General features: G+C 31.5%; 1 protein-coding gene across 3 annotated transcripts in view; it reads left to right on the top strand.

Moving 5' to 3' along the window:
• DNM3 (dynamin 3) overlaps positions 1 to 13,994 on the top strand; it is a 581,691-nt gene that overhangs the window by 156,494 nt on the left and 411,203 nt on the right. For all 3 annotated transcript variants that reach the window (XM_051998949.1, XM_051998948.1, XM_051998947.1), the window contains exons 5-10: positions 1,321 to 1,419; positions 1,971 to 2,131; positions 3,299 to 3,441; positions 7,087 to 7,222; positions 9,559 to 9,626; positions 13,549 to 13,687. In XM_051998949.1, the coding sequence (XP_051854909.1) occupies positions 1,321 to 1,419; positions 1,971 to 2,131; positions 3,299 to 3,441; positions 7,087 to 7,222; positions 9,559 to 9,626; positions 13,549 to 13,687 (746 nt within the window). The remainder of the gene's footprint in view (positions 1 to 1,320; positions 1,420 to 1,970; positions 2,132 to 3,298; positions 3,442 to 7,086; positions 7,223 to 9,558; positions 9,627 to 13,548; positions 13,688 to 13,994) is intronic.

Below are 13,994 nucleotides of genomic sequence, written 5' to 3'. Positions count from 1 at the left end.
GGAAGAACTTTAATTCATGTTATATAGCTTCAGCTTAGTAATTAATGGAGGCTCTGGTTCAAAGGGTATGGACATTTTAGTCTTTTTATTTATATAATTACAAATTACTTCTCAAAACGGTTGTACCATTCGATAGGACCAATATTATATTGTGTTCCTTTCATTCTGCAACCTCTCTAATATTTACTTGCTATCTTGGTATCTTATTTTCGCCGATTTATAGAGTGTGAGATGAAACTTCAGGCTGTTCTGATTTGCATTTCTCTTATTATTGGTAATTGAGCACTCTTTAATGTAGCAGTGAATATATTGCACTTCTTTTGAGAAATGCTAATTTATGTCCTTTGATCATCCATTGGAAAATGAGTATAAGATGTAATATATATGGGGGTAGGAGCATATACATACATATACACTTACCCACTAAGTGTTTATGTATCTTGGATTCCAAATCTTATCTAAAATTTTTGATAAAGATTTTTTTTTCCTCTTATGACCACTTCCCATCTTATCCTAGGTTCATTAATTTTGGCTGTGCTCTCACTTTGTAGGTTAAATGCTATCTCTTGTTCTCTCCCCCTTCCCACCAAGTTGTCAGTCCTTCTTTGTTCATATGATCTTCTATTTACTTATCAATGTATATGTATTCTCCAGATAGAATGTAAGCTCATTTCTTTTTGTTAATAATGCCTCATAAAAACTGAGAGGAATTGAATAAAATTTTATTTATTTGAGTTAATATAGGGCAAATTTTGAGGAACTTGTACCTTAAAGCTTTATAAATGGCGAAACATTCAACATAATGAAAAATTGTCAAAATATATGATACACACTACTTTTCTGAAGAACAGTGAAAAGAATAATCTATGTTTTTAATGAAATATCATTTTTCAATACAATTGTATTTACTATTTTTATAATTGATATAGTTCAGGAAGAAATATAAAAACACAACACTTGCTCATATAGAACTTTCATTCTAAAAAAGAGGTGGACATACATTGACATATATAAAAGAAAACATATTTTGATAATACAAAATTTGTTTTCCTTTTTTTCCAGTGAGGGCAAAAATATTGATATGTGAATTCAAAGCATTCTTATTAGGCTGTAAAATGACAGTAATATAAAGAGGAAACTATAAAAACGAGGAACAAAAAAAGAATCAAAATAGCATACATTCTAGAATAAGGAAAGAAGGAAATGGTCAACTTGCTATTAGATTTGGCCTAACAAAGCTTGCTTGGAGAAAGAATTTTGTACAATAATGCTTGTCCTCCTATAACCTGGATTTGCTGTTGCTGTTTGTTTATCATGCAGGTCTGAGAACTATTGGAGTCATCACCAAACTTGATCTCATGGATGAAGGAACTGATGCAAGGGATGTTCTGGAAAATAAATTGCTTCCTCTTCGAAGGGGTAATACCATAGTGTCCCAAAAATCATCTGATAATATAAAAATAGAAAGGATTTGGGCAGCTGTTGGTAGTATCAATTTTAATGCACTTTTTAGTTGAAAAAGTTAAAAATTTCCTTGGTCAGTTATGAAATGTGGGTCTGGTCTTTATCACAGTTGAACAAACATATTGAAAATTATCTAGAGGGAGAAGTATCCCTTTAAATTTCTGAACAAAGAGAGCAGAAAAGGAAAAAAAGGAAAAGGACTTAATGGATTTAATATAGATTTCATGATAATAGTAAAATTACTTAACTGATTTTTAAAAAAAAATTACTTAATTGCTAAATGGACATAGCTATATTCCATAATTCCAGAGAGACTTAATAGTCTAGAATTCTATATGAAATTCATAGTTCTTTGAAGTAAAAAATCTCATAATTTCATCCCTCTTTTCCTTAAAAGTGTATTATTTAGTATTATATATACATTAGCATATACACATATGCATAAGGCATTATCATGCTTTATTAAATCATGGATCCTAAAAATTGAATGTTGCTGCTTATTTTAGGTTATGTGGGTGTGGTAAATAGAAGCCAAAAAGACATTGATGGAAAGAAGGACATTAAAGCAGCTCTACTGGCAGAAAGAAAATTTTTTCTTTCCCACCCAGGCTACAGACACATTGCTGATCGAATGGGGACACCACATCTTCAAAAAGTTCTAAATCAGGTAAATGTCAAGATATTTCTTCTTCATCTACATCTTTTTAATTATTAGATAAATTATATGCTGAAATTGTAAAAGTAAATATTATTTTATCAGTTCCCAGACATTGTGATGGGTTATTGTGTTTGTTCAGATTTCTTAACTATTTCACAATTATATTCTTTTAGAACTTGTTATTAAATAAAATAGTTCTCCAGGACCTGCTTACTTCATTCTACATTGGTTCATAAAGTCTTCCGATTTCTCTGAAATTGTTCCATTTGTTTATCATTTATAGCACAATACTATGTTCCACTATTCTCCAAAGTGATTCTCCAAGTGATGGTAGTTTTTTTTTTTTGCTAGTTCTTTGTAACAAAAAAAGTTCTAGCATAAATATGTTTTGTATACATATGATCTTTTACCTCTTTTTTGATAATTTTAAGTGTATATAATTATTTCTGAAGCAAAGGGTATATGTAGTTTAAGTTAATAAATCTGTCATTAAGCAACTATTATGTGGTAGGCATTGTTAAATAAGCACTGGATATAGAAAGTAAGACAAAAAGCAATCTCAGCTCCAATATACCTTCTAAAAGAAAAAAAAGAAAACTGACCAACAAGTACATATAAAAATATAATAATAATATTATATAATATTTTGTCTACCAGGTACTTTAAAATTATTATCTTTTTTTTCATTCTCACAACAACCTTAGGAAGTAAATGCTATTATTATTGTTGTCATTTTACAGATGAAGAAACTGAGGCAAACAAATTAAGTGTCTTGTATGGGGTGATACGATTCATAAGTATCTGAGGTTGGATTTGAACTCAGGTCTTCCTTACTGTCCATCACTACCTGGCATATAGTGGGTGATTAATAAATATCTGATTGATTGATAGCAGACATTAAATGAGGTGGAGTATAGCATGATTGAACTTTACTGCAGAAAATGCACTATGCAAAACTTCATCTTGATGTCACATATTTTCTTAGCATCAAATAATGAATGAAGGGAACCAAATCAAGGAAGTGCACCCAAACTGTTACATCCTCTCCTATTCACATGTAACAAGGTATATCTGGTATTTCCAGAGTTCAAATGATTTATGAAACTAGTACACATTATTATTTTTTACCTTAATAAGTAATGTTAATCCATTATCATTGTGACTTTTTTTTTCTAGCAACTTACTAACCATATTCGAGATACATTGCCAAGCTTCAGAAGCAAGCTTCAGGGACAATTACTTTCCATAGAACATGAAGTAGAAGCCTACAAAAACTTCAAGCCAGAAGATCCAACAAGAAAGACAAAGGCTCTGCTGCAGTGAGTCCTTGCTGTCTTGTCCTGTTTATAAACTCACCCTTTCAGTTTGATTTTTTGACTTCTTCTGATTGTTATTGTCAGTTGTTAGTATATAGGTGAATATCCTAGTACTTCCTATTCTTTAGATGTTTAGATATTTAGTCTCACTCTATGATTATATTCTTAATTATTTTGTTTCTTCATTTTATGTTGTGATTTGGATCATTTCATTCAATTAATTAACAGGTTTAATACTCATTATGCTATCTTGTTTTTGTTTTTGTCTTTGAGATCTATAAGTAGGAATGCTCTTGGTTGAGGATATAAATTAAATATAAAATCATAATGTTAATAATTTTTTTAAGTTAAAATAAAGATGTAATTTATTTTCTATCCAAGCTGATGGATTCTCATGAAATCTCTTCAAGGACCCTTACTTGTCTCTGTTTCTTAATTTTTTTTTTGTCTTTTTTATGTTAATAATTTTTGGAAATGTCATTGTTAATTATTTTAGTGCATTGCTTCTTCAGGACTGCCATATACTTCCCAAGAGATTTTGACTTCTCAATTATGAATTCTCCCTTCGGTGATGTTGATTACAACCATACAAAGCCTTGGAAGATGTTTTCATGATGTGTTGTGGCTAAATGTGTTTCAGTACTTTGTGGTGAACCCCCTACTCATGAGCTTTGTTGAACTTAGCCACTGTTCCCTAGACAGCATTTCATAACTGAGTCCTTGCTCAGTCAATGTCTTTTCCATATTGAGAGGACTTTTCAAGAAGTCCTATTATATGCTCTCATAGTCTTTGTGTTCTCAGTGTATGTCTTGAGCCATCATGAAACATGAGGGCACTACTTTAGTGTTAATATACTTCACTTGGAGCATTGTTAAACACCTACTAAATGATCCATCACTACTGGGTGAGACACTGGGAATAAAGGGACAAAGGTGATATTGTCCCTGTTCTTTGCTCTCAGGGAGCTTATTTCTCTCTAAGGAAATAGCATAGACATATATTAGTAAATTAGATAGATTTAGATATCTATATACATGCATAAAAATGTATATCTCCATATATACACATATACGTGCATATGAATGTCTATATAAATGTATATGTGTAGCATATTTGCATGCATATATGTGTATATGTACATGCACATATATATCTTTATATATAAATACACATTCATACAGATATATAAAATAAATGCAAATGATTTTAAGAACACTAGTAGCTGGAGAGATCAAAAAAAACTTTATATAGGTGGTGGCCTTTTAACTTACTTTTGATGTGAACTAAAGATTTAAAGAGATGGAGTTGAGGAAGGTCTGCTTTTTAATCATAGGTTCAGCCCGTGTAAAAGCATGGAGATGGGAGATGGGTAGTTGAGGGTGAGTAGCAACAACTAGCTAGTATAGAATGAATGTAAAGTACACATAGGAGGTTAATTTGTAATAAATATGATAAAAAATTGGAATAAGATTGATAAAAAAACTTTAAATGCCAAACTAAGCTTATATTTTTTCCCCTAGAAACAATAGAGAGCTACAGGAGTTAATAAATGCACATTGAATGGGGAATGTACATAGATTATGTACCTATATTTTAGGAGAATCACTTTGTCACTTGTGGGATTCGAGAGACAGATGGATTGAAACAGGGAGAGAATGTAGCAGAGTGACCAATTCAGAGACTGTTGCAACAATATAGATAAGATGTAATGAGGGCCTAAACTATCATGGTATCCTTGTAAGGAGAGACATGGAAAGAATAGGAGAGATATTAAAAAAGAATCAAGACTTAAAGATGTATTAAAATGTGCTACTTTTAAAAGAGGTTTTTAAAATTTTATAATTATAATATCTAATTAGCAAGGAAATGAAAGATTTCTTTATTAGAATTGAAATCTGACTGTCATACAGTCTTAGCTATCTCTTTTAGATTTTGTCATCAATTAATCCACAAATGTTTGTTACAGATTTACTTTAGTAGATACTGTTTTAAGCTCTGGGGATTAAAAGAAAAAAGCAAAACCAGTACCAGCTCTAGAGGAATTTACATTCTAATGAGGGAGACAACATGTACATAAAGAGGTACAGAGAAGATACAGAAGATAAGATACCATGGACAGTTACCTTGTAGGGTAAGGCTCTGATTACTCAGGAAAGAGAAAACCAAGTCTTTGCCTTTTTTAAAAAGAAATTTGAGCTGAGTTTTAAGGGAATCCGGGTATTCTAAGAAGTAAAGATTATAATAGTGTCTTCCCTGAATGAGAATAGTCATCACAAAAGCACAGAGACAGAAGATGGAGTCATATGTGCGATATGACAAATAGGCCAGGATGGCTGAATTATGGTGGATCTGGGGAGAGTAATAGGTAAGAAGGTTAGGCTAAGGAGGGATAAGATTATAAAGATTTTCTAATGCCAAATGGAGAAGTTAATATTATTTTAAAAAAATAACATGGAGGCTTTTGCCTTTATTTGAGTTTTTTGAGTAGAGAGGTGACTTAGGTCTGTGCTTTAGATAAAAACATTTTGGAAGTTGTGTGCAAGATGGATTGGGTTGGGGAGATACTGAAGTCAGAGAGGCTAATGGAGAGGCTATTGCAAAATCTAGGTGAGAAGTGATGAGGGGCACTGTATGGGTTGAGAGAAGGGATGTATATGAGATGCATCATATAGAAAACTATATGTGATTTGGCAACTGATTGGATTTGTGGGATGAATAGTAGTGAGGTTGTGAGCTTGACTCACTTAGAATATCAGATTGAGTGCTCCTAAAAATCTTAGGAAGTTCAGAAGCGGGATGGGCATTGGGGGATAATACGTAGAGGTCTAACATTCCTCAGTCTCCTTTGCTGATTCACAACTCATTTAATAAACTTAAAGTGTGGTTATTTCCTAAAGTTCTACCCTAGACCCTATCATCCTTTCTACTAAGCTAATTCTGTAGAAAAAAGGAAGATAGCTTCGTCTGCTATGCCTTATTCTTGATGAAGCAAAAATGATTTTTATATTTGCTGATTCCCTTTTGAGTTTTTCAGCAACAATCGTTATAATGATTCATTCTAGAATTTTTCTCAGCAAAGTCAATTTCACTGGCTCATAATTTGTAGTCTTTGTCTCTCTTCCCTTTTCGGTTGTTGAAAATAAGGACAACATTGTTTTTCTCTAATCTTGTGTTATCTCTTTCATTTCCATGATCATTCAAATATCATTAACAGCCGACCAGCTGTTAATTATCATCTGCCAGTTCTGTCAGAACTTTCAAGATGAAGTTCATCTAAGCCAAGTGCCTAAAATTCACGCGAGACCAAATACTCTCATAGAGTATCTCCTTACTATTATGAAAATAGAAATATTACTTAAATACTTTTAACAGTTCTAATCAAATGGATAGAATTAATTTAATGATAAATAGGAATTTAAGTATTTATGCCACTTTTAAGTTGTATTTGCTATATGAACAGTATAGTTGTATATTTCCTTAGAGTTGAAAAACTTGCATTCTTAATTTTGCCAGTAGATGCCACTAAATACACTAGAAAAAAATATCTAGGAATAAATGTAGTAAAATTCAGTGCAAAAAAAAAAGGAAGAATCTTCAACTTAACTTCAACAATATTTGAGTTAAGCTTTTTTTCTTTAATATTATAGGATGGTTCAGCAGTTTTCAGTGGATTTTGAGAAGAGAATTGAAGGATCAGGAGATCAAGTAGATACGTTGGAACTCTCAGGTGGTGCAAAAATAAACCGCATTTTCCATGAACGATTTCCTTTTGAGATTGTAAAGGTGTGTGCATGTGCTGGAAATTATTTCTTGCTCTTCTGGCTTTTCTCTTTTTGGCTACTCTTAGAAGCTCTGCTGAAATTGGATTATATATAAAAAAAGGAGGGCAGCAATTGGATTTGCTAATGAAACCCTCATTCCTTGTGAGTAAGAATAAGCAGAAGAATATTACTTTTTGGTAATTATTACCTATATTAATTGAGTTTCACTCCACATTTGGTATTGTGAGAGACTTGGTCTTTGCCTTAAGTATTTCTGCTTTTTTTTCAAAAGATCAAAACTCTTATCTCTTCTGAGGTAGATTCACATATTTTTCTCTTCTTTCCCTTTTTAAAATATAAATAGAACTTAATACTTTAAATAAAAATTCATTAGACATACATAATTTTGAATGACAGTCATGAGTACCCACAATTTCAGGCACTAAATAATAATACTCAAAATTTTTCTATTTCCACTTGCAATTTGGCTTTTATTAGTTCAGTATTAATTTTTCCATTGAAAATTTTAAATAGCAGTTCAAAGCTAGAAGAATAAAAGATTATCTTTGGGTTTCAATTCAACAAACATTTATTAAGTACCTATTTCCTAACAAGTTTGTAATGGAAATTAGGTAAGTTTTCATTCAGGCTTTAAAATGATAACTTATACATTTGTTTTCCTTTCAGTAAACTAAATATTTGAGTATGACAGCTATGATATGTCACTTTTCGTTTGGCCCCACAACAATCCCGTATTAGGCCTATTTTTAATTTGCTTATGGGAAAAGTCAGTATCAGACATATTAAGTGATTTGTCCATTCATTTTCAGCTAATAAATGTTAAGAAATAGAATTTGAATCCAGATCTTCCTAGCTCTAGGACCAGTATTCTCTCTGTTCTATACTAACTCACCATTTTTTATAATTGAGGAAATACAGATTCATGTAATTCAAGAGATGGGGATACCTGTAGTAAAAGGCAGAAGACTTCAGTTTAAATAAACTCTTCCACTTACTTATTTACTGTTTATTTGCCTTTGGGTAAATAACAGAATTAATTTAGAGCTAGGTGGAACTTTAAAGGTCATTAAATTTAACCACATAATTATACAGATGAGGAAACCTTGACCCTGAGAAATTCTAGGATTTGCTATGATTCAAATAGGGAGTTTGAATTCATGTCAAACAGGTCCTTTATTAAAACTCAGCTTTATTTCCAAATCCCATGCTCTTTTCATTGTCCCATGATGCCCTGGACCTCAATTACCTCATCTGTCAAGAGAGAATAATGATACTTTGCTTGTTTCAAAGCAGAAGGCTAGATCACAAGAATTTGAGAGACTCCTTTAAATTCTAATACATTTAAGTATATAATTTAGAAAATATCCAGCTGATTTTAGCCTTAGTATGGAAAAAAAAAATCAGAAGGACCTGGAAACTCAGAATTTGTTACAGTAATGTATCTAATAATGTATTAGTCCAACATTAAAGACTATAAAGATTTTTAAAACCAGGATTGAGATGATCTCAATCTCTATCAACTGTCTTGTACAAAGAAAATTCAAATATTTCATTTATCTATGTCATCTTCAAAGTAGAATGTAATGGCAACCAAGAAGTGATAGTCATTGTTAATATAAGAATAGATGATTCTTCAACCAAACTAGTATTTTGAGTAGCAGCAGTATCTTTGAATGTCAGAGGACAAAATAAGAGATGGATCCTTTAAAATCCTTTCTTGTATGATAGTAAGAAAAGAAATTTTTATTTCTTTAGTGTAAGGAGGAATTCCTCATACTGATGTACATTTTAGTCTATTTATGAATTAACAGCTGAGAAACTAGGGAATTGCCTAGAGGGCAAATGATTTGTTCAGAGAGACACAGCTGGTAAATGTCAGTGGCAGTATTTGACCCTAGGTCTAGGAAACTCTACGATTATATCCCAAGCTAATCCTACTCTTATTTGTTTTCAATTAATTTGTGGTCCTGCATGTTTATTATATGTAATTTTATTGCACCATAATCTGAAAAAGATGCATTTACTATTTCTGCCTTTTTGCATTTGATTTTGAGGTTTTCATGCCCTAATACAAGGCTAATTTTTGTATAGGTTCTCTTCTATCCTTATTTGTAATAGTGACCAATGCAGTATTCTAAAACCAACCAAAACACTGGTTTTATCCTTATCCTTGAATTTCATGTAAATAAAAGTTATGAACTTCTGTTTTAGATAAGAAACATGAATATCCTTTTATGAATAACACATTTAAGTCATGCTTGTTCCTTAATATTGGATTGTATCATTATTCAAAATGAACTAAGCAGAACATATTCATACCTCACTTTGTTTTCCTAGATGGAGTTTAATGAGAAAGAACTGAGAAGAGAAATAAGCTATGCAATCAAAAACATTCATGGTATCAGGTGAGTGATACATGAATTTCCTTGTCTTCTGTTATTGTTGCCAAAAAGAAAATGAACAAATGTGATCTTTTCATCAAATGATAATAATACATAGAAGCAGGAGTCATTAATAGCAAATCCTATTTCTAGTTTCTATAATGATACTCTTCTATTTTCTTGCAACCAATTGCTTTTATATAGATGGATTTTAGTTACTCTCCTTTCCCCCTTTTTTTTGCACAGAAATGTGGGTTTTTTTTAAATGTGGGGTCTTCTAATAAAGTAGACCACACTATATCCGTCACATGTCATGAAGTAATATACATTAAGCTATTTTTTTTCAACTTTGCTAGCTATTTTAGATAATGCAGGATATCTTTGTCTCTCTCTTATTAAGTTAACTATTAATCTTAGGCTCAATTTGGGAAGATGTTAGGGATAGGAAGATAAAGGGATCAATTTGCAGTTACTTTATATATGCATATATGGCTAAGCATATGTGGTTGAATATATTCCAAAATTAAGTGGAGATTTTTAAAAATTAATACTTTTAAAATATTTGGACAATTTTCTCTCTACTGTCAATTAGTATTGGCCATAAACAATAATTTTTCCAGATAAAACTTGAGACTGAGTATGTATTGCATTCATAATCATACTTATCTTTTGGGGGGTATAAGATTTAATTGTACTCATTTTGGAAATATCTGAATTTGGATTAAATAAGTCATTTAGTCAATAAGCATTTATTGACTTCTTAAGTGCCAGGCACTATGTTCAATACTAGGGCTAAAAAGAAAGACAAAAAGACAAGATTCCTGTCCTCAAGTTGCTCACAGCCAAATAAAGAAGACCACAAGAACATAATTATACTTGTAAATGGAAGCATCCTGGTGGGGAAGAGTATCACTTGGTCAGGGAAGAATAGGAATGGTCTCCTGCAGAAAATGGGATCTTTGCTGAGTTTTAAAGAAAGAGGAGAGAATAATTTTCTAAGTATAAGACAGTCAATAAGTGCTATAATTGTGAATAAAATTCAAATCTTTTAAGTTCCAGACAAAAATTTGCTTTTCATTCTTTAAGTATCTAACAGGAGTGCTTTGATGCTCTAGAAAGGAATAGATACATGCTTGTCAAATGAATGCTCAATCATTTTGTCTTAATTTGATTTTCTGCCAAAACCCCTCTCTTGATATCTGGATTATTTTTAATTTTTTTAAAAAAATCTTTATTTCTTGTTTTTGCACCCATTTTCTCCCTCTTGCTTTTATAAGCACTATAGATTTCTTGCTTAATCCCTGGAATTCAGGTTTAAATCTAAAAGGAGTCCTAGTCTTCATTTAATCCAGTTCCTTCATTTTTACAGAGGAAGAAGCTGAAGCTGATAAGGTAAAGTGACATACTAAGTAGCACAGATAAAATTTGGTCCAAGGAGCTTTTACCAATAATTCTGGGTTTTTTCTATTGTAGTGCACACAGATTTTTCTGACCTTGACAGGCTTGAAACATTTTTTTGGAGAAAAACTAAAACAAATTAAAAAAAATATGTTATGAGTGCCCTAATTCTATATGTATAATCTCTTTACTTCTCCTTCTCTCTCTCTCTCTCTCTCTCTCTCTCTCTCTCTCTCTCTCTCTCTCTCTCTCTCTCTCTCTCTCTCTCCACACACACATACACATTTTTACTCTCTTACAATCAACTTTGTTATTATTGCTGTTCAGTCATTTTGTCCTGCCTGACTCTTTGTGATTTTGTCTATTAACAGCTCATGGAATTTTCTAGTGAATATATAGGAGTGATTTCCTATTCCCTTTTCTAGTTTTATACCAGCAAGAGTTAAGTGTCTTGCCTATGTGACATCAGGCACTTTTATTCCCTTAATATTTTATTCAAAATTAAGCCTAGAATCACCTCTGAATATTAGTTATGCAAGATACAAAGGTATCTTGCTTTATGTTTTTGAAAAGTTGCATTTCAACTTAACTTTTAAATTGAATTAGTGAATCTATAATATGCTACATGCAATGATTATTTGAACTATGTAAAAGAGTTTGGATGTTTATGCTTTGATAGTAACAATGACAAGCCCTACTTATATATAAGTTTTTTTTAAGACTTACAAAAGGTTTTCCTCATAATAATATTGCAAGTGTTATTATTTCTGTTTTACAGAACAGGAGACTAAGGCACTGAGAGGTTAGTAATTTGTTCTTTATCTCACAGCTAACATGTGTTCAAGGTAGGATACAAACCCAGGGCTCCCAACTTTATGTCTCCTGACACACAACATTATTCTATTTTGTCATGACACAGAATATTGGCCATGAATATAGTTAATCATTTGAGTTATATTTTAGTTTTCTTACATAGCATCAGTATATAGACCATATTCAAAGCCAGGATTTAAAATCCAAACATATATATATTTTTTTTAGGGAAAACTTTCTTTTTGCATAAGTCTAAATTGTAGATAGGAGATCTTCATGGAAGCTGGACCTGCTGACTAAAAGCCTTTTAGGAGCCTTCTATGCTTCCTCTTAATACCATCATTTTCTCTTTGAGATAGATTATATTTAGTGTACCCTGCATTCATCTTGTATATACTTAGTTGTTTTCATTTTGTTTCTCTCATTAGAATGTGAGCTCCTTGAGGGAAGGGACTATCTTTGTCTTTTTTTTTTTTTTTTAATTTCCACTACTTATCACTGTGGCTAATACATACTATGTGCTCAATAAATTGTTGCTGACTGAGTGACTGACATAAAGCTATTGAAAAGATAATTAATATATTAGTAAAGCTTCTCTTACATCTGGAGCAAGAAAAAAGGGGGGTTAGTTACTTTATTGGTGGTCTTTGTAACAGTGGGACCCTTTGTAAAAATTGAAAATTTGGGCCAGAAATTTAAATTTACGCTATTGTTTTTTGTAATTTTGGCAAATTCACATCTTCTTAGTTGCTTTTGGGAAATACAGTGAAAAAAAGAAACTTAGAATAATTTAATTTTGAAAGTGGAAGAGAACTTAGACATAATCTAATCATCCTACTCATTTTATATATGAAGAATTGAGGATCACAACGTTATCTGTATATATATATAATGAGTTGGTGATAGAACTCTTATCCTTTCTCATTCATTGTTATTGAATTTTAAGAATTTAAGAATTGTCTTAGATCATTGTATTAAACAGATTAGCTAATCTTTCACAACTGATTGTTATTGCAACATTTCTGTAATTGTATACTATGTTCTCCCAATTCTGCTCTTCTCACTTTGTATCATCTCATATCGATCTTCCAAGGTTTTCCTGAAGCATCCACTTTGTCATTTCTTGCAACAAAATAGTATTCCATCACAATCATAGATCACAACTTGTTTGGCCATGCCCCCAATTGATAGATATTCTCTGTTTCCCATTTTTTGCCGCCATAAAAACATATACAATAAATCTTTTTGTACAAATAGGTTTTGTTTCTTCCTTTTTTGTATCTCTTTGAGAAACAGATCGAATAGTGGTATTGCTAGATTAAAGAGTATGTCCTTTGGGCATAGTTCCAGATTGTTCTTCAGAATGGGTGGATCAATTTATAAATCCATCATTTAGTGTCTCTATTTTCCCATATTCCCTTCAGTAATTGTCATTTTTCTTTCCTTGTTAAATCTACTTTTGTATGATACTTTAAAGCAGTGTTATTCTTTTCCAACTTTGTATGTATCATTTCACAGATTGGTATCAAACGTGAATTGTAGAGACCAATAAATAACATTATTAACAATAGCACCATGGAAGTTGCAAATCACTATGTGCCTCAAAATTGCTTTGTATTTTTTAATTACTACAGATGAAATAAACTTAAATGCTTTGTTTTTATTACCATAAGTGCTATACCAGTTTAAATCTTAGTACTAAAATTATCTGATATGTTTTATTCTCTATTTACAGGACAGGATTATTTACTCCAGATATGGCATTTGAAGCAATAGTTAAAAAACAAATTGTAAAGCTAAAAGGACCTTCACTGAAGAGTGTAGACCTGGTGATGCAGGAGTTAATCAATACTGTAAAGAAATGTACCAAAAAGGTAACTTCTAAATGATTTCATTATGATCATTATGTGATCGCCTGTTAATCTTACAATTCTGTATAGCCTTTGGAAAGTAACTTGTTTCATTAACCACTTTCCAACTCTACCTATCATCCATCCATCCATCTATCTATCCATCTATCTATCTATCTATCTATCTATCTATCAATGCTTTGAGACAAGAAAAAGATACTATTTTTATGATACTGAAGAATGGAGTAGAAGGAAATATATCATTGTGGTTACACTAAGCTTTTTTTTTTCTGAAGTAAGTGAAAAATAACTTTCTGTAGTTCACATTGCG

The sequence above is a fragment of the Antechinus flavipes genome, chromosome 4 (genome assembly GCF_016432865.1).
Source record: "Antechinus flavipes isolate AdamAnt ecotype Samford, QLD, Australia chromosome 4, AdamAnt_v2, whole genome shotgun sequence".
NCBI classification, from domain to species: domain Eukaryota; kingdom Metazoa; phylum Chordata; class Mammalia; order Dasyuromorphia; family Dasyuridae; genus Antechinus; species Antechinus flavipes.
This window is presented reverse-complemented; position numbering and strand designations above follow the sequence as displayed.